Source organism: Xiphias gladius, chromosome 16, assembly GCF_016859285.1.
Source record: "Xiphias gladius isolate SHS-SW01 ecotype Sanya breed wild chromosome 16, ASM1685928v1, whole genome shotgun sequence".
NCBI lineage: Eukaryota > Metazoa > Chordata > Actinopteri > Istiophoriformes > Xiphiidae > Xiphias > Xiphias gladius.
Genome location: NC_053415.1, coordinates 24,987,375 through 25,005,714, shown reverse-complemented (window position 1 = coordinate 25,005,714; position 18,340 = coordinate 24,987,375). Strand labels below are relative to the sequence as shown.

The window sequence follows — 18,340 nt, the reverse complement described above, 5'->3', positions numbered from 1 at the left end:
AACTACAAAATTGTGTATTTAAAAAAAACAAACTACTCCAGAAAATCCCAGTTTTTTTTTGGAGTTTGGACAAAGTATCCGTGTATTCCCAGTCTTTAGTTTGCTGTGCACACTTTGTCCTAACACATCAATCCTGCTCGATTAGGCTTCATCCAGCAGGGTTTGTTTTTTAAAATCATGCTATTAGTTTCCTGACGGGGGGGAAAGAAGGGCAAAGATGAGCTGGCGTGAAAGCAGGTTAGTCCCAACGAGACAGAGGTGCAGTGCCCGAGGATCCCAAAGTGTGAGCAATCATCAGACGGGTCTGGCCGGCAGCGCAACCCCTGCCTCTCCTCCTCCTCCTCTTCGTAATCATCATCGTCTCTGTATGACCGTGGCCGCGGGAGAACGAGACTGGATTAACGCGCTCTGACGCTACATGTTGGTAGTTATTGTCTCTCTGAAGAAGGATTATCCAAATTTCCCAAACACACACACACACACACACACACTAACCGGATGGCATGCCGGCGTATCCCCGCCACCGCAGCCGACAAATGCGTAAAAAGCGCGTTCTGTTTCAAGCGACCCGGAGGCGAACTGCTCCGGTCTGCGAACCCGGTAAAAACTCTCCGATTGTTACCCCTCAACAAAACGGCCGAGGACGGACGGTGGACGGAGGAGCAGGGGTGGCCAGGCAGCCTTGATTTCAGCCGAGCGGCGGGCGGACGCAAACGCAAGACCCGCAGGCACAAACGAGAGCAGAGGTCGAAACACACGTAGGCAGAAACAGCTCCAGCACGATGGAAAGTTCCGTCCGGATCCCGAGCAGCTGAGTTTCCGACTCTGACTCAGCTGCAGGTGGACTAATCCGGTCACCGACTGACTCGCGTCCTGACCGAGGGCCAGATTCACCCATAACTCAGACCGGGCATCTGCTGACCGGCCGCTCGCTCCACCCTCCGGACTGACCGACACACCCAGTTACCTACTTATTCTCCATATTCCATATTCTCCAGAGTTCAAAGACGCTGCCTTCCCCCCGTCACATCCTCCCCGGCCGTGGGAGGGAGAGAGAGGGAGGCTGAGAGGGATGGGGGGCGGGGGCGTCGTTGCCGTGCCAGCTTACGTGCCGAGGCACCGTTATCTCGTGCCCCCCAACACCGTCTTCTCGTCTTTCCGATTCTCTTATCGGATTTGTTTTCCCACTCGTTTTGTCCTCATCTCACTCTCACTACCTCACCCGTTGGTCTCTCTCCCTCTCTCTCTCTCTCTCTCTCTCCCTCTGTCAAACCAGTTTTCCGGGGATCTTTCCGGTCACCTCACATGAGCGTCTGAATCTGAAGTCATCAAAGTGTATGCACCGGCGGCTGGTGCTCCACTTTAGCCAGTCAGCTCAAACACAAACACACACACACACACGCACAGAGAGAAGAGGATCCATATTGTGAATGAGCGAAAGGGCAAAAGGAAATGAGGATGATGGGGAGGACGAGGAAGAGGAGATTAGCAGCCAATCTCCTTATCGGCACCCCCCCAAAACCCCCTTAAGTACACACACACACACACACACACACACACTGCAGACCCAAATCCTCGAGGCAGCAGCAGCAGCAGCAGTGGCGGCGGGGGGGGTCCTACAGCATAAGCTCATAAACAGCTCCATGATGACTGACCTATGTTTTGATTAGTGCCTGACGGAAGATTAAGTGACCGGACTGAATGTACGGCGGGTCCCATCACCAGCTGGACACGTTGAGGGTGAGCAGCGAAAGCGGAGAGTTGTCGAGGTAGGAAAAAAAATAAAGTAATAAAATGATAATGAACTTAACCGACGACACCTGGAAACTTGCATTCGAATGACTCAAAAAGCACGAAACCAGTTAAAAATGGGAGAAAACCTACCGTTCACTGTTCGTTGGCACTTAGTTAATACTTAAACCCGAGAAGGTTACATCTGGTAATGCACTGCATTTCCGTTAGCATTAGCGGCTGTTAGCGTTTAAACTAGCGGGGAAACGAAGAACTGGCTCCGGCCACTCAATAAGTAAAACGCAGCCGTTGGAGGTCACGTGAACGTAGACACGAATCTAGCATCATCGATCAGCTTCATCGGCTGTCAAAGTAATAATGTTGCCCGGACCCTGAGCTTAAATACAGCTAAGAAATAATCTGGAGTTCTGACAAAAAAGAAGCACAGAGGATTAAATATATTATATAATACATCATCTGTCCCTGCCTTTTAACATTTGAACCGAAGGCCCAGACTGTGGGATTACAGTCAAAATTTTAATGGCTGCTAAAAATGTTCTGCCTCGTTGGTGTTAGCACGTTACGGCAGGCGCGGCGGACAGAGTTAACCGGGGACTCCGCAACGCGACGCATCGCATTACCCTGTCTGTGTCCGTTAGCATTAGCGCTTCAGTGACCAACCGACACTGAAGTGCGTTTTGGTTTGCTCTCGCAACCAGTCATCAACCGAACGCTTCACGCCCGAAGCAGGAGGCCCCCTTGGTCTTCATCATCGCGGTCGTCAGAATCGCCGCGGTTCCCCCCTCATCGCTGCCTTCAACAACTAACATCATCGCATTGTGGTTGATCTCCGGGCATTAAAATGCAGGGTGCTTTGTGACTGTGAGGTTAATTTGGATCAATATTAAAATCAAAAGGAATCTTGAGGTTTTACTTTTGAAGGATTTTAAAATCTTTTGAGACAGTCAAATCTAAAAACAAGACGTGGCCTCTACTGGTTGTTATAATTGTATATCTTTTTTATTTTCCTTCCTGTACTGTTTCCAGACAGCTTTTTATGATTTGTGATGATGTCCACAATCTTGTCATCTACATTTTGTTGTTTTTTTTAAAGCCATGCTAACACGCTAGCAAACTGGTCAAAATTTCCACAATTTCCACAACTTCAATTCATGGCCAGATGTAGCTCTAGAGGTCACGGATGAGCATCTGGGCGGCTGTTAGTTCAATGCCAGACAAACCAAGCAGACATTTAAGTTACTAACGTTCAACCCGTGTACCGTCTTCATTGTAGAAATCATCTCAGAGCTGAGCTGGTGATGAAGCCAAATCTAACAGAGTGCAGCCAAGACTTGGACGTTTTAAAATGGTCAGAGGGCAAAGGATAAACCAAACAACACAATGGGAGTAACGTTAATGTTTGGCTGAAAACCAACTTCTGATTCGTCTTTAATCTATGTCAATGAAGGCCTTATGAATTTGCAGTCATTTTTTTGAATACGTTCCTACTCTTCTGGTATCTTCTCTTTTACTTGCATGGATCCAATCTACTGTTGCTGCTAGGGAAGCAAACACGAGAGCACAGGTCACCACTTTCCACCCGACAATTCTTATCTCAATTTCCAGGTCTTTTAAGAGCTCGAGAGGCAGGTCTGGCTCCGCAAGATTACGATTTCCAAAGAGTATTACAGTTTGGCGTTCTAAAACTTAGAGGTGGCTGGTAGAGCCAGGTGTAGGGATCACCAGATTTCCGGTGTAATTCCCCTCACAGGCTTTACGCAGAAAATAAGATCTGTGCTTAACGTGAGCCCGAAGCCAGGATTCCCTCAAATCCAGTGCAAATTTCAGCCGAACTTTCAGAAAATCGGAAAGAGAAAATGGGAATTAGTGTGTGATTTCATCCTCTTATGTTATGGGAATATCACGAGCAGCTGGTGATGCTAATTTTTTTTTTTTAACCAGATAAACCATTGCAGGGGAAGAGGGCGAAACAGGATGACGTAATTAAAAGAGCTCCAGTCAAACCTCGACTGCTGAAAAACGGTGTCGAAAGCCAGATTTATGCTCGTTTCATGTATTAAATCTGAGGAATGTTACGGTCCTCCTCGTCGCTCCACACAGATCTGATGTTTTCGTCCCTTCGGCGGAAGCCTGAGTGACGTTTAAGTCACATGCTTCACATAGGTCATGATTTATTCGCTATGTCCGTTTCCATTTTTGGTTTCTTTCAACCGATACACCGACCGTTCTACCTCAGCCAAGTGTAATATCTTTTTTGTCATATTCCAAGTTTTCTATTTTTAAGCGTTTCCATTCGGATTCTTTAATTTGCAAATTGAAAATGAACGACAACAAAAAAAACATAGGTGGATGGAAACTGACCTTGAGGAAGTTTTCCTCTTATGTGATAAATTGCACTCATTATTGTCACAACTGTCAATTCTGAATCTGTGTGACTTTTCTACTTATATTATTTGCATGTGTGGCTCAAAAATGAACAGTGTGTTGAGTTATAAAACACATCTTCTTGATCAGAACGTGAAAAATATTCATTTATTCTGACCATAAAGTTAGTGTGATTTTAGTGAGATAATTCCTAAACTGGTTTTTAATTATTAAATTTCTCTAAACCCATTTAGAAAAACCGATTATAAACCGCTCAATATATAATAATCAATTGATTCATCCATTAATTAACCCCAAATCTGTCTTTACTGGCTTCTTTTGGTCTGTAATGCTCTCATATGGCATCTCGTTACATTTTAGTTCGGATATAAAATGCTCATTTTCTATTAGAGAGAAACCATCTTTTCCAGCGGTTTTCTTGTCGTCGCACCTCCTCCAGTCGACAGGGAGATTTCTTTGCCTCCCACCACTGTCGTCACCATCATTTCCAGCTCGCAGTGTAAACGTTTTCCCTCCATCTCATAGAAATTCATGTGACCTACATTATAGAGCCACTAAAATTAGCCTCTGCCCAGGAAAGATCCTGCTGCCTTTGAAGACATAAGGAATGTGTCCCTCCTGAGCCGCCGTAGGCTCATGAACAGAGCGGAGTGATGCGACTAATATGGAGGCAGCAGAAGTGGGCCAGCACTGTGTGTGTGTGTGTGTGTGTGTGTATCTGTGTGTGTGTGTATAGAAAGAGACAGTGTGTGGGTGGGTTGCAGTTATTGCTGAGGCAGTGTAACACTGACACAGAAAGACTATCCTATATGCAGAACTACACACAAACACACAATAGCATGCAAACATCTCCCCATACAGTATTTACATTTACTTTATACACACACACACACGCACGCCGCTTTGCTGCAAGCTGCTCTAATGAGTGCAGATAATTACACCCTCAGCCTAATCACTGCTGCAAGAATTAGACTGGCCCCATAGCTCCTAATCTGCCTGGAATCTCCGGGCCCGTTGCGGCCCCGCCCCCTCTAATCTGGCTCCACAAAATTAAAACAAAAATCCCGTTTTTTTTCAAGACGCGGCTCAAAGCACTTCATGCCACGAGTCAGTGGAGTCAGAACGACTGCAGGAAGGAAACGCAGAGAGGAGATGAGACCGGTTTCCTTGGCTTGGTTTAAATCCACAGCGGTGAAAGCTGGATTTGAAGCCAACGGCAAGCCGCTCTGACATAAATGGATCTCAAAAGTAAAACATTAATCTGACGACATTCACTTAATTCCAGAGCTACTTTTGTGCCGGTGCTAAAAATCGAACGAGCTCCGATACGATGTTGCATTAGCGTAGAAAAATCCAGAGAGTACAATTTGATAATTCAGGGACGTCTGCTAGATTAGGTCAAGTTACGAGCTTTAAAAAGGGCAGCCTACCGGGGTCTTTAGGAAGATATTCCTTTTTTTTTCCCTGAACTGAAACAGGTTGATGAAACGAGGAGGACTTGGACCAGATTTATGTGTCTGTGTGCTGGCATGACAAAGCCAGCCAAAGCCAAGAAGTCCAAACGAGTCAGTCCAGCGCCAGCCGGCCACTGTGTGTGTGTGTGTGTGTGTGTGTGTGTGTGTGTGTGTGTGTGTGTGTGTGTGTGTGTGTGTGTGTGTGTGTTTGTGAGATGCTACAGGGAATCACCCCCTCTCTGTACCAAAGAAGATTATCCCTGTAGATCTGGCACATTCCTCTCACATCCAATCAAAATCCCTCATCTCCTTTATCATCCAATCAAATCATGACATTGCCAATCCAATCAGAAGAAAGCCTCCTTGCTTACTCTCTATCTAATGCCCATACCCAGCCGCCCACGCACCCAACTTTGACCTTAGCCATTAAGGAGCCCACAGCTTTATCTTAAGAGCAGCAGAGACTCCAACGCTGCAGTCACATTATCATCCAGGGTCATGCTGCTAAACGGAAATGGCGAATTTCAATAAAACCTCCTCGGGTTTGTTTCAGATGTCGCACGTTTCGTGTTCAAATGTGATCTCTCATATTACTTGTGAGTAATATCTACCACCAGAAAAGGCCGATTACCACCACCATCCTGATCCGGGGCTGACAACAACAACAACAACAACAATTAGAACAGTAGCTAGTCTCATTATCTGCATTGATCGGTGTTGGCTATCGCCAAGCTCATCCACTAAGCTCCATTACTGCAACTGGGCTGAGCTCCAAACCCTCATAACCAAACAGAACAAAACAAACCAGGCTGCTCTACAGCTTCCTCTGAGGGGAAGTTGCTGGTGTCCCGCTACTGCGTCTGACCTGCGGGCAGTTACGCCACCCTTTAGGACCTTTGCAATAAAAAGGCGTAACAGACTGGGAGTCACGGTCTGTCTTCACAGAAAAAGAACTGGGTCCCGAGAGGTAGTGCATAATTACACATTTTTTGTGTATTTTTGATGGACATTGACCAGAAAAAGTTTCCTAAATCTATCCCAGTCACACGCCTACAAACAATAATTTCCCAACAGTCTGTATAAAAACACAACATCTTCTAAACACTGCAATTTTCAAACACAAATGTCACACACAAAGTCTGGTTTTAGAAAACCCAGACAGCACGCATTTGTAAAAATCTTCGCCTCTATTCATCTTCGGCTTGCTTCCCTTGTAAATGCCGCTGTCGAATGAACGGTGACACGTTTTGTTTCTTCTCAGAGGAAAAAGCTCTTTCGGAGGGTTTCGCCGGATCACACGGTCACGATCCCTGCCCCGGACGATTTTAGCTGATGAAAGCAGGCGCAGAAGCGTGGACCGTCTCACTTACCTGTGCTTGGCCTCTTTAACATGAGTTAGTGATCCCCGCATGTTTTCCCAACATTTCATTAAGGGTGAACGGTGGCAGTCTCACAGCACGATCACACAGGATCTGTGTTAGCAGCTTAGGGGGATGCTCTTTACTGGTTTTGCAGCGTCACTGTTCTGCGTGTTGCTGAAACCAGTTTGTCTAAGAGGAGTCCGGTGTCTTCCATCACTGGCGACTTTGCCTCTCTATCGTCCAATTAGAGGCAAGACTGCTGTGACCAATATACATACGACAGACACGGCGGATTGGCATCGGGGTCTTGGTGATTTCACACGCAAGCCACACAAATCTTAGGCCAGCAGCGCTCTCCAGATAAGCTTCAATTTTGTGTTTTTCTCATGGGCAAAGTGGAGCTTTCGCTAAATACTCGCTTCTGCATTTACTAGGACTCCCGTGCGACTGCGTCCCTGAAGGACTCTTCAGTCCTGTCAGCCACTGGCACGTAACAGCAGTGAAACCGTCATATATCACACGCAGTTCACATGCCGTCAGGTGCACTTTGCTTTCACTCATGCCCTCCACTTAACATTCAACGAAGCAAACCTTCATGCTTCAGAGAAAAAAAAAAAAAAAAGGTAAAAACATGTGCAGATTTGACTGGAAACAAATCAAACTCCGTCACCACTGTAACAAACTACACCAGCAGACAGGAACCAAAGAGGTGAACGCAGTAATGGCCAGTATTCACAAAGCTTTCCAGAACCACGGCTCAGACACCGTGAAAGTAAGAACTAATGCTTTTTCTCTTCGTAGCGGCATCTTTTCTGCTGTTTCACGACCAGCTTGATCATATTGCGTTCGTATTTTCCAAATGCTCATTTACTCCAGACTCATTCAACACTTTTGAATCTTTGACGATAGTCGCAAGGCCTACCCGTCATATATGAGAGCGAAGTTGCTCCAAAAAAGGTCAGGCACGGCGACCGGTCTGTTCAAGCTTTCGGTTCTTCCTTTAAAACCACTATCGGGAGCAGGCCGAGGTGACAAGGAGACAACAGCTAATAAATACCAGACGCCTCTGTCCTTTTTTTTTTTTTTTTTTAGAGCAAATTCAGTCATAGATGTGCTGAATATCAGTGTAGCTCCCGATAACTGTCACACAGTAGGACTGGACCATTAATTACACCGAGCCACTCATGGTAAAACTTTGTGCTACTCTAGTTCCTTAAACGAGGCCGGTAAGGTTTAAAAAAAATACTGTCAGCGCTGACTCATCTTCCTGATTAGAAAAACTACATATTTTATATCTGTCTACTTTTGTGCTCAACTGTGAATGAAACAAAGTAGAAAGTGCAAAGCAAAGCTAGAATAAAGTGATGATTTCATGCTGTACAAAGGCCTTTTAGGGCGACGTTTTTTTTATTGGTATTTTCTTTGACGACTTGCTTCTGTGTGGAAATCAAATCGCTGTTTCATTTTATTTCAGGGCCTGTTCAGCCATTAGAAACGAGTTTTAAAATGCATCTGAAGCTTCCGGCGCTTTTCTGCCTCGCAGGCAGACGTTTCACAGCACGATAGACCAAATGAACACAGACCGGTTGTTTCCATCGGGCCACCCCCGTGTTACACAGCATACTGGTACAAAGTATCGTCGAACTAGATTTTGTTTTATTGATTTTTCTGACTTTTGGGCGGAAACAGCAATGTTTTAAATTGAAATCTGAGGAATTGCGTGCGGACGCACAGGTGCATTGCAGCCTCTGTAAAAGCTTTGGGAATACACAGCAGCACAACGCAGCCAAACAGGACACGTCGCGGTAAATGACATGAGCGCACACACAAAACTGACCTTTCAGCAACACGACAGAGGAGGAGAGGGCAAAAAATGAAGGAGGAAAGGAGAGGGGTAAGCATGCACGGCGGCCATGACTCTTGCTACGTCACCCAAAGCGAAACGACAAGCGACATACAAAGCGGGGACAGGATGTGGACATGCGAGACGAGCGGGGAGGCGTGCAGTAGTGGATGGGGAGTCACCTTGGTCAGCAGGTGGGTAGGTTTTCCTGCTATGTTTCTCAGAATCAGAGAGGTTTCCCTGTCCAGATAGGAGTGCTTTAAAGAGAGAGACACACACAGAGAGAGAGAGAGAGAGACAGAGAGTCCCGGTGAGTTAATCTGTCGTTCGATCGATTGACCGGATTTGGCAGTTTAGCAGAAAGCTGTGCGGTGAAGCAGAGATCAGCAGCAGAGAAAAAAAAAAAAAAATCATCAGCGTCATCGATAAAGTAGGCAGAGACTGAAACCTGTGAACAACTCTACACTTAATGAACGGATTACAGTAATGATGCAGGTCTTCTGGGAAAGGAAATGTTAAGGCACATTAACCAACAGTCATGTAGAGCTAAGAGCGTATTTTCACCCACACTAGACAGGTAAGGTCCGGAAGGCACCCGAAGAAGAAATCAATCAATCTGATCCTGTAAGACTGTCCTGTATCATCAGTCTGTGATGATGTTCAACACACCCAAGCAGTTTTGTTTTTTTTTGATGCAGGGCTTTCATTCTATTTTTCAATTTTCCTCAACCTGCGCAATCCACTCAGATTTTTTGATTTTTACACAATTTTCCCCGAATGTGACTTGAAAAATTCCTAGAGAAGAAAAGGTAACATTAATTATTTGAACTTCAAAACTTCCATCACATCTGTGACCTTTCTGAAATGAAACCGTGCCATCTTTGGTCATCACTGCTCGCTGCCATCTTTTTCGGCTACGGGAGCCAGAAAATCCCAATTTGATCAACGCTGAGACTGACCACCCGGCGACCTGCACAGCTGAACGCGATGATTTTGTCAATCGAGCAAACAACGTCTCAAACGTGCCTCTTTTAAAGCCAGGGTCAAACAATTTCTAGAACTGCCACCAGGGTACAAATCTGCAACGAAACACTGTACGCTAGGTAGCAAGGTCATTTTATTACATTAGAACTATTGAGCGCTAATATTCATTCAGAAAAGTGTCGACTTCTGCTCAGATGATTTTTCTTGGGACTGACATCTAGTGGTCGTTGCATTGAATTCTGGTATAATTTCTGTTCTAATAGGAATAGAAACTGCTCTCAGTATTTTATATCCTTTCTTCTCCCTGTAGGATGATTGAATGTTGATCTAAAATAACATTTCTTAAAGGGAGTCCTTACTCTTTTGAGGGACTGACACCAAAACTGGCTTTATGTTGGATGAGACTTTTTTTTTTTTTTGGCTGCCAAACTTCATTGTCACTGCTGGAGATACCTGGGACCACCCTAAACCAGCGGTTCCCAAAGTGGTGGGAGCTTGGGTGCCTTGGGGATGGGCCAATGGTGCCGCCAGATTTTTTTTTTTTTTTTTTCCCCCGCCAGTTCATTTTTAATAACATTCCCTCATATTAAAAAACGAGATGATAATTTCATCAACCACGCATTCGGATTATGTTTTCAAATGTAATTAAACAGAAGAATCAATGTTCCAGTGAGCGCTCAACTGCACAAGATGTCTCAATAACTGGAACCAACAAGCATAAAAACCTGGCCAGGATTACAAATGACTCTGACCTATAGATATGCTTTTGTATTTTTCTAATTCTCACGTGCACCCATACTGGGTTATGCTCTTTATACTGGAGGTAACAGCGGTCCCTCGGTATGTTAACCTTTTTCATTGTTTTGTTGGTTCGTCTGTGGAAAATCTACGCTGCATTATACTGCTCACTATACTGTATATGTAGGATTGAAGGAGGAATGAGCTGCGTATAGAATTCTGTAAGATTTATTCATTGTCTTTTTTTTTTTTTTTTTTTAAGCAGACTGGACCGACGCTTTACGTGTGATGCATTTTGTTTTAGTCTTTTAGCTCTTAAGAAGCCGCATTTGTGCTGAAACCTCAGCTCATGGAATAAGGTCTGCGCTGCATAACTGTCAATGAGCTCCTGCCTCTTTTCAATTTTTTGTCTTGTCTGTCACAGCTAGGAAGAATAAGCATCTATCTCTCCGCGATACAAATCCTCAAGCAGTTTATGCGCAGCCAAGACCAGTGAAGACAGCTCACAGTTACTGGCTGCTGTAGTAATGCAACAGGCTTTCCGGCACAGAGGTTTTCCAGATGTTCAGCAGTCACAAATGACGACTGTCAGAGCAGTGATGGAAGAGACTTTTCAGCGCAAATAGGGCTCAAAGAAAAGCCGATACATGGCAGCGTTTCCTCAGCACAGCCTGAAAGGGCTGTAATGTTAAAATGACTTGGCTCACAGTTTTTCATGAAGAGGGGAAGCTAGCAGACCCACAGCTGAATGCCTTATCTGCAGGGGAAAAAAAAAAAAGCGTCAAATGGTTTTTAATGAGGTTCTTTTTAAAAAGAAGTTTAAGAAGTTTCTCTCCCATGGAAACTTCCCATGGAATCACAAACACAAATATCTGGTTTGTTTTTTTAAGTTTAAATTTGGCCCTGTCATCAAATTAACGCACACAGACTGTTACTGTTTGTCTGCTGTAGAATAGGCAGGTTTCAGACTGTAGTGGGAGGCCTCCAGCTCCTTGTCAGTTATGCCGTTCAGGTTATAAAATGCACAGTTTACAAACTAAAGTGGACTGGAGCCCCGTCAAGGGGCCGAGATAAAGGTTAAATAATTCAAGTAGAAACAAGCATACAGTCACTACTGCCAAAGGGCGTCATTGGAGGGAGACTGGAAAGCTAGACAGCGAACTAGGGCAGGCGCAGACAGGATTTTAACTCCAGGCCAACGGGGGACCAGACACGTTCTTATTAATTATTTATACGCTAAATTATTTACTACATTACCCATATTTACTGACAGTGTGAACTGCACAAACAGACTCCGGCCAAATCTGCGGCTCAGTGAGCTTTACATAATCCCACGTACGTGCACGTGCAGCAGCGCTGAGAGTCACCGGGTCATCTTGAGCAGGTCTCTGCTCAGCAGACTGAGGTCCGGTGCGGAGCCGCAGCAGGTTTTATCCTCCCCTGTCAGAGGATCCGAATCCAGTCGTTTAATTTAACGTTGCCAGTGAGATACAGCTGAACTCTGATACACACTCAGTGTTGTTATAAAAAAAAAAAAAAGAAATCTGCATTTTCTTTTTTCATCTGCTCTCATCTTTAATAATCTTGTGAATGTGTGTGTGTGTGTGTGTGTGCGTGTGTGCGTCGATCATTAGAAACCCTTTTGCAGAAAGCATTAGTTCTCTCATGATAGGCACAGATTAAAAATAATATTTAGGTCACACACACGTGGATGCACAAACGATTACAGGCAGCTTTTCCCTTTGGCCAAGATCTGACCAACCACATCCAAGTGTGTGTTTGTGTGCACGTGTGTGTGTGTGTGTGTGTGTGTTGATCCCCTCTAGGACACAGTAATCAAGAAGAGAGAGCTGATTTACGTTACTGTACATAGGAAGACTATTTATGTGCAAGTGTGTGGTTATCCTTGTGTTAGCATTGTGGTTAGCAATGTGTGTAAGTAAGCCTGACCACTGGACTAAAGGTTCAATTCAATTCAATTTTGTGTGCAGGCGGCTCTGAGGAAAATAGGGTGTGATGCATCTTCAAGGCAGGAACAGGCTCTTTGGTCTCCATTTATTAAAATACGGAATGGGCCGATACGCTCATCCCCGCTACGCTCCATCACTCTCCTCCTTCGTGGTAAACTAGCCATCTTTCAGTCCGCCGTGTGGAGAATTTTTCGATGGCGCCGTGAAGACTCATCGCTGAGGCAGTGGAGTCCGCCGCAGGCTTCATTGAGGGGCGTTCCCCATTCGAAAAACTCTGAACTATTCCATAAAAAGAGGCTAAGTTTTAGATTGTGCTCGCTTGATTAACAAGCGTCTCAAAACAGCACCGGAAAGGAAACTCTACATTGGAAAGACGCTTATTTGCGTTCTTGCTGAGAGTTGGATGAGGAGATGTCTCGCATGTCTCCCCCCCGTAAAACACTGATTTGTCATTGTTACACTTTGTTTTTAGTGCGGATCGAAACCATGAGATGTAACATGTTAATCAGTGAGAGTTAGAGGTGCTTGTAGGTGGACTTTGCTACCCTTGGACAGAGCCAGGCTAGCCGTTTCCCCTTGTTTCACGTCTTCGTGCTACGCTAAGGTAATCGCCTGCTGGCTCTGGCTTCATATTTAACGTTGGTATCAGTCTTCTCATGTGAGTCTTGGCAATAAAAAGCGAAAGAGCATGTTTCCCGTCTTTAACCTGCTGAGGGCTCTGCTTGCTTGTCCCACCTCAGCTCAACCTGTTTTAGGTGACCTTCTGCTGTCTTTTTCGTTTTCTCTTGTGCATTATTTCTAAAAATCAGAGGATATCGGGCACTAGACTACCAATGAAGCTGAAATCAAGGTCTCCGTATTACCAGCATTCGTGACACAACGATACTCTGTTTAGAGAGCTTATATCTGGAAATCAATACTCCATTTATCCTTTATTCCTCCCGGGTAGGAGGAAGCTGAGTTCCATAACAATTCAATGGGGATTTAGTGAGTCCTTAGACTTTGTTATTTTTACTGCCCTTAATAGAGTGAGCGTGTGAAGGCAAGAAAGACTGCGTGATTCAAACTGCAGCAGTCCCAGTTTCTAATGAGCTGGACTCGGGAGAGCAGCACTCTGGGCGAAGAAACACTACAGCACATAGTCTCCTCTTATCCCTCTCTTCTTGTTTTCTCTCTCTCTTTTCTATTTATATCCGTCGCTCTTTGCTTCTCTCTGTTCTCCCTTTGGTTTCCATCATCGTCTTTCCCTAATTCCTTTATCATCTATGGTCATCCGCTGACTCACTCTGCCCCCCGTCGTCTCATTATTCTAACCTTTATTCATTTCTTCACTCTTCCTCTCCCTGTTTCTCTCTCTCTTTCTCTCCATTGCTGGTCCCTCAGATTGGCTTTGGTATCTGTGTACGCGCTGGATGAACTGGAGCAGTAACCCAGTTTCTCGCTAACTGAACAGGCTTTGTGTTTGCAGTGCAGCTCATTGGGTGTCTCACAGCCACCAGGGTCAGAAATGCAAGACCGATTGAGGTACAAATGCTCAAAAAAGCCTTGTGAAATGGAAAACGCATGGCGAAAACCAACCTTTATAACTGTTATGAGCTCTTCTTGGAGTTATATCCTGTTCACGTTTTGCTAGCACAGCCATGAACTGTTCAAATGTGAGCACTTAAGGTGATCCAGGGAAGATTATGACCAGGCTTTTCTTTCCAGTGTGTTCTGGGGCAGAGAAACTGAAGCAGTTTTGATCATAAAAGAAGCGAGGACACAGCCTGAAGCAGCAGAAACTGTCAGCGCCACACAGGCGGCGGTGGGAGAAAATGCCAACCAACACAAACCACTGCTGCAGCGAAACCTAAAACAGCCTACGCTATAAAAAAAACTCAAGCGCAAGGAAGGGTGGACTGTTGGAGAAGACCCGCTCTTGATTTGTAGCCGTGGAGAAGAAAAAAAAAACTTTATCTGATTTACAGATAAAGTTGAATAAAGTGGGAGACAAATAGACTTGAAACCTAATAAAAGACACTTAGCGTCGGCCATATCTCTCTTTGAAAATGCAAGTTCTTCCACGATCCTCTGATTTAACAGGTAATATTTTACAATACTGGAATTTTTTAATCTCTAAACTGTTTTCTTATTCCCTCACATTCCAGCTGAATGATGTCTGAGAATCAACCTGCAGTGAACATCTGCTTTCATTCTATGCGTTGCGATTGACTGAAATGCAGATTGGTTTGAGAATGTCTGCACTGCATCACAACCCTAGACAAGACATCAACCTGGACAATAGCTCATTCTGCGAAATCCATCTGCAAACTGCTCGGAACACAACAGGCAGAGATGTAAAGCATGTGGCCCTTTGCATTGTTACCCTTTGAGTCACCCCTTCTAAAACTTTATGTATGCTAATCATTTTCCCTGTATTTTTAAATGCAGTTAGGGGCGGACGCGCATAATCTCTCCATAATCTGCTTTAAACGATAGCAGACTCAGCGTAATCCCAGTCGGTGGACAGGTGTTAGCGGCGTGGACCCGGTCAACACGAGCTGCTAAAGGCCTGAAAATGAAAGTAGCAGTGAGGCACATTGTTGTGACGTCGGTCTTGGGGCAGCATCATGAGACGTGTCGTTAGTTCTGCCTGTTTCCGTCTGTGACTTGATGATTTCCTCACTCATCCACTTTAGGTTTCTTGCGTTTAATGACAACCTTAGCTTGTTAACCACAGCATCTGCTGAGGTAACAAGCTAATGTTTCTGATTAACCCATTAGCTGATGGATCTTGTTGAGGCACGCACCAGCACGCCACTAGTGTGTTCGCTACATGGGGCTGCAGCTTAGCTAGCTATGGCTAACTGTTTGTTCTGGCTTCTTCCAACGCTGCGTTTTTGGAGAAGACTCTACACTAATTTGCCAGTTTATTAGGAACACCTAGCTAAAACTCATGCAGTCAAACACAGCAGTCATGCAATAAATCCGTCCTGCACAAAGATTTTCATGTTCAGTTTCTGTTTCCGAGAGGTGTTGATGCATTATACAGCACAGAGAGGTGTTTCTGTTATTTAGCATCCTCCTCAATGATATAAATGGACTGGACAAAAGAAACACCTCATAATATAATGCGATACTATTCAACGGCAACACAAACTGCAGCCTCCAAAATGATCATACAGTTGAACCGGCACCTCTCTACAAGAATTTCTTTGCAAACTGAACATTATATCCTTCATGAACGGAGGATCTATTGCAGGACTGTTGTATTAGACTGGGTTGGTTTTAGCTAGGTGGACCTAATAAACCGATAACCGAGTCTAGGTCGAAGTAGAGGAGAGGCGCAGAGAGTAACCTCGACTGGGAAACAAGGTTTTCTAAGATACATATGGAAACAGATTTGATCTGATTGTTACAGATGTTTTCTTCAGTCAACTTCCATCACGGTGCCAGTCTTTGAAATGTTTCACCCTTACAGTGCCTCACGGAGAGCTCGCTATTTGGATGACACATTTAATCTGATGAATACTGTAGTTATCATCAATTCCCTTTGCCCCACGTTGTCTAAAAAGAAGCAAGTTGAGGGTCAGCCAGAAAAACAAATCCTTCATTCGTTCTTTTCTTCATGAAAAGTGAGCCCGTACCTCTGTGCTGTGGTGACCTCGGCTGGCTCCCTCCGCCGGAACCGAAGACTGCTGACCGTCTGATTCGCTGGTGCGGAGGACACTGTCCAACGAATCCATGGAAGAAGCGGAGTTGACGGAGACCCCAGATGCCGAGGTGACGGAGGAGCGCGAGGAGTGGACAATTGAATGCACCTGAAGTGGCACGACAAGAAAAAAAGAGAAGAGACGTCGCAGGGCTGTCATTCTCAAAGTTGGAGAAACCAAAAGTCAGGCGGAGACTTTGTGGCTCCAAATGCTAGAGATCCCAGTTCAGTGATATAAAGTTGATAAACTCAAAATATTCATTTGTTTTATGCTCTCATTTTTTCCCTCATACAAATCAAGGGTCAACGGATAGAGGGCGTAGTACGCTGTACAATTTCTCAAGCTCTCTGGGTCAATCTTGTGATTTTGGGCTGTGCACAGCAAATAAATTCGACATTCAACATGATTTCACTCATTAATTGTGAAAATGAATGAACACAAAATGAAACGTTTGGGCTCATTTTAAAAAAGCTCGGTTTACCTCATGTTCGCTGACCGTGCCAACTGATCCCGTGCGTCGATGCTGGCGCTGAGAGGACACGGGCCGCCGCATCGTGGCCGATGCGTAGGCGGCGGCGGAGCCGAGAGAGTGGGAGGAGGTTTGACGAGCGGCTTCGTCCATACTGAGAGACGCCTGGGGAAGGCGGAAGTAGGGGACAGAAGGACAGGTACACTGACCAGGGCACGAAGCAGGTGTCACACCCTCGGTTGGGAAGGTAAATACGTCATCCCTCGCACAAAACTCAGGGTGAAGCGGTCTTTTAAATCTCAAGCTACAGGTCTGCTCAAGCATAGTATAAAACACTGAGGTGAAAGCTGCAGTGTATTGAAGAGGAAATCTACCGTTCGGCCACAAAAACACTGAGGCAAGTTTCCCGGCTTTGCCGAGCGCCGGCACGAGGCTCTGCCTGGAGTTCACTCTGACCTATTTCTGTTGGTTTGCAGTATCTAGAGAGCCCGAACTGCCTCTGTCCCTTTCGTTCCTGAATTTCCCAAGACTTCTGTGAGCCTGATAGGGCCATTGTTAGGTCTATGGGTTCAGTCAACGTTTGTCATTTGTTACGAAGCACCCATTAGGCCGAGCACTGCTGTCTTTACAAACACCCAAACACAGCACAGTAAATCTTTTTTGTGTTATACATGAATACAAAAATGCCTTTCGGGAGAGTATGAGTTGACTGGATGTACAAATACCTTGACATTTTACAAATGCGCAGAGATTTTACTGACATTTTTGACTCAGGTTTATACTGGTATGAAAATTAATTCCCCCGCTTGCACACACCTTCTCCAGCTGGGCCGTGATGTCGTCCAGACTGAAGTTAGAGGCCAGCGCCGTTCTCCCGTGGTGCCCGGCGGGAGCTCTGATAGTGCCGGCAGGCGACGCCCTGGTGCTGCTGCTGCTACTGCTTGCCCCGCTGCTGCCCCCCCCGCCGCTGACACTGTTGCTACAGCTGCCGCCGCCGCCGCCGCCACCGCCGCCGCTCCCTGCTGGCTGCTGCCTGCTACTGCGCCCTGCTGGAGGTTTCTGACGGACCTGGAGACGCGGAGACAGAGTGCGTGTAGACGCAGTGACAACTAGCTGAAAATGTGACTCTAAGAACATGGAAATGAGGACGTTTTTCCTAATTTTTTGGTAAAAAGAAAATTCTAACTGAAAATCAAAACCACCTTAAACTGACTAGATTTTAATGAACATGAAAAGCAACAAAACGGAATTTTTGGAGACAAATAATGAGCTTGTGGATCACACGAACATCTGAATGAGTCTTTGCATTTGCTGTTTTGAAATATCATGGACAGCAACAGTAAATGTGATCGTGTGATTAATAATAATGACGAAAAAAAACCATCGAACTAAGAAAACAAGACCCGGGTTTCACTTTTCTCATGTTCAACATTATATTTAGATTTTTCGGATTGTCATTTTGCACAGATGTGTGGGCGTGTATACCTTGGTGTCGGTCAGCCCCAGGCGAGCCATGCCGCCAGCGCCGTGAGGCTTTGCGTTGACAGTGCTGAGTTCCTGTTCGATGGAGCAGAGATCAGCCATGAGAGCGTCCAGATCCACGTTCTCCCCCTGATTCAACGCCTCTGCAGACAGAGAGATATCAGGATATGAGACAAACTGATCAAATAAAAATGGAATTAAAGTGTGTGT

General features: G+C 45.3%; 1 protein-coding gene and 1 long non-coding RNA gene across 2 annotated transcripts in view; one reads left to right on the top strand and one right to left on the bottom strand.

Moving 5' to 3' along the window:
* raph1a (Ras association (RalGDS/AF-6) and pleckstrin homology domains 1a) overlaps positions 1-18,340 on the bottom strand; it is a 67,776-nt gene that overhangs the window by 13,491 nt on the left and 35,945 nt on the right. The window contains 5 exon segments of the mRNA XM_040148976.1: positions 8,978-9,052; positions 16,114-16,287; positions 16,661-16,813; positions 17,465-17,716; positions 18,134-18,273. Coding sequence (XP_040004910.1) covers positions 8,978-9,052; positions 16,114-16,287; positions 16,661-16,813; positions 17,465-17,716; positions 18,134-18,273 — 794 coding nt within the window.
* Positions 1,580-18,198, top strand: LOC120801757. The gene is made up of 3 exons (XR_005709129.1): positions 1,580-1,769; positions 17,474-17,815; positions 18,116-18,198. It is a non-coding gene; the product is annotated as an uncharacterized LOC120801757 (long non-coding RNA).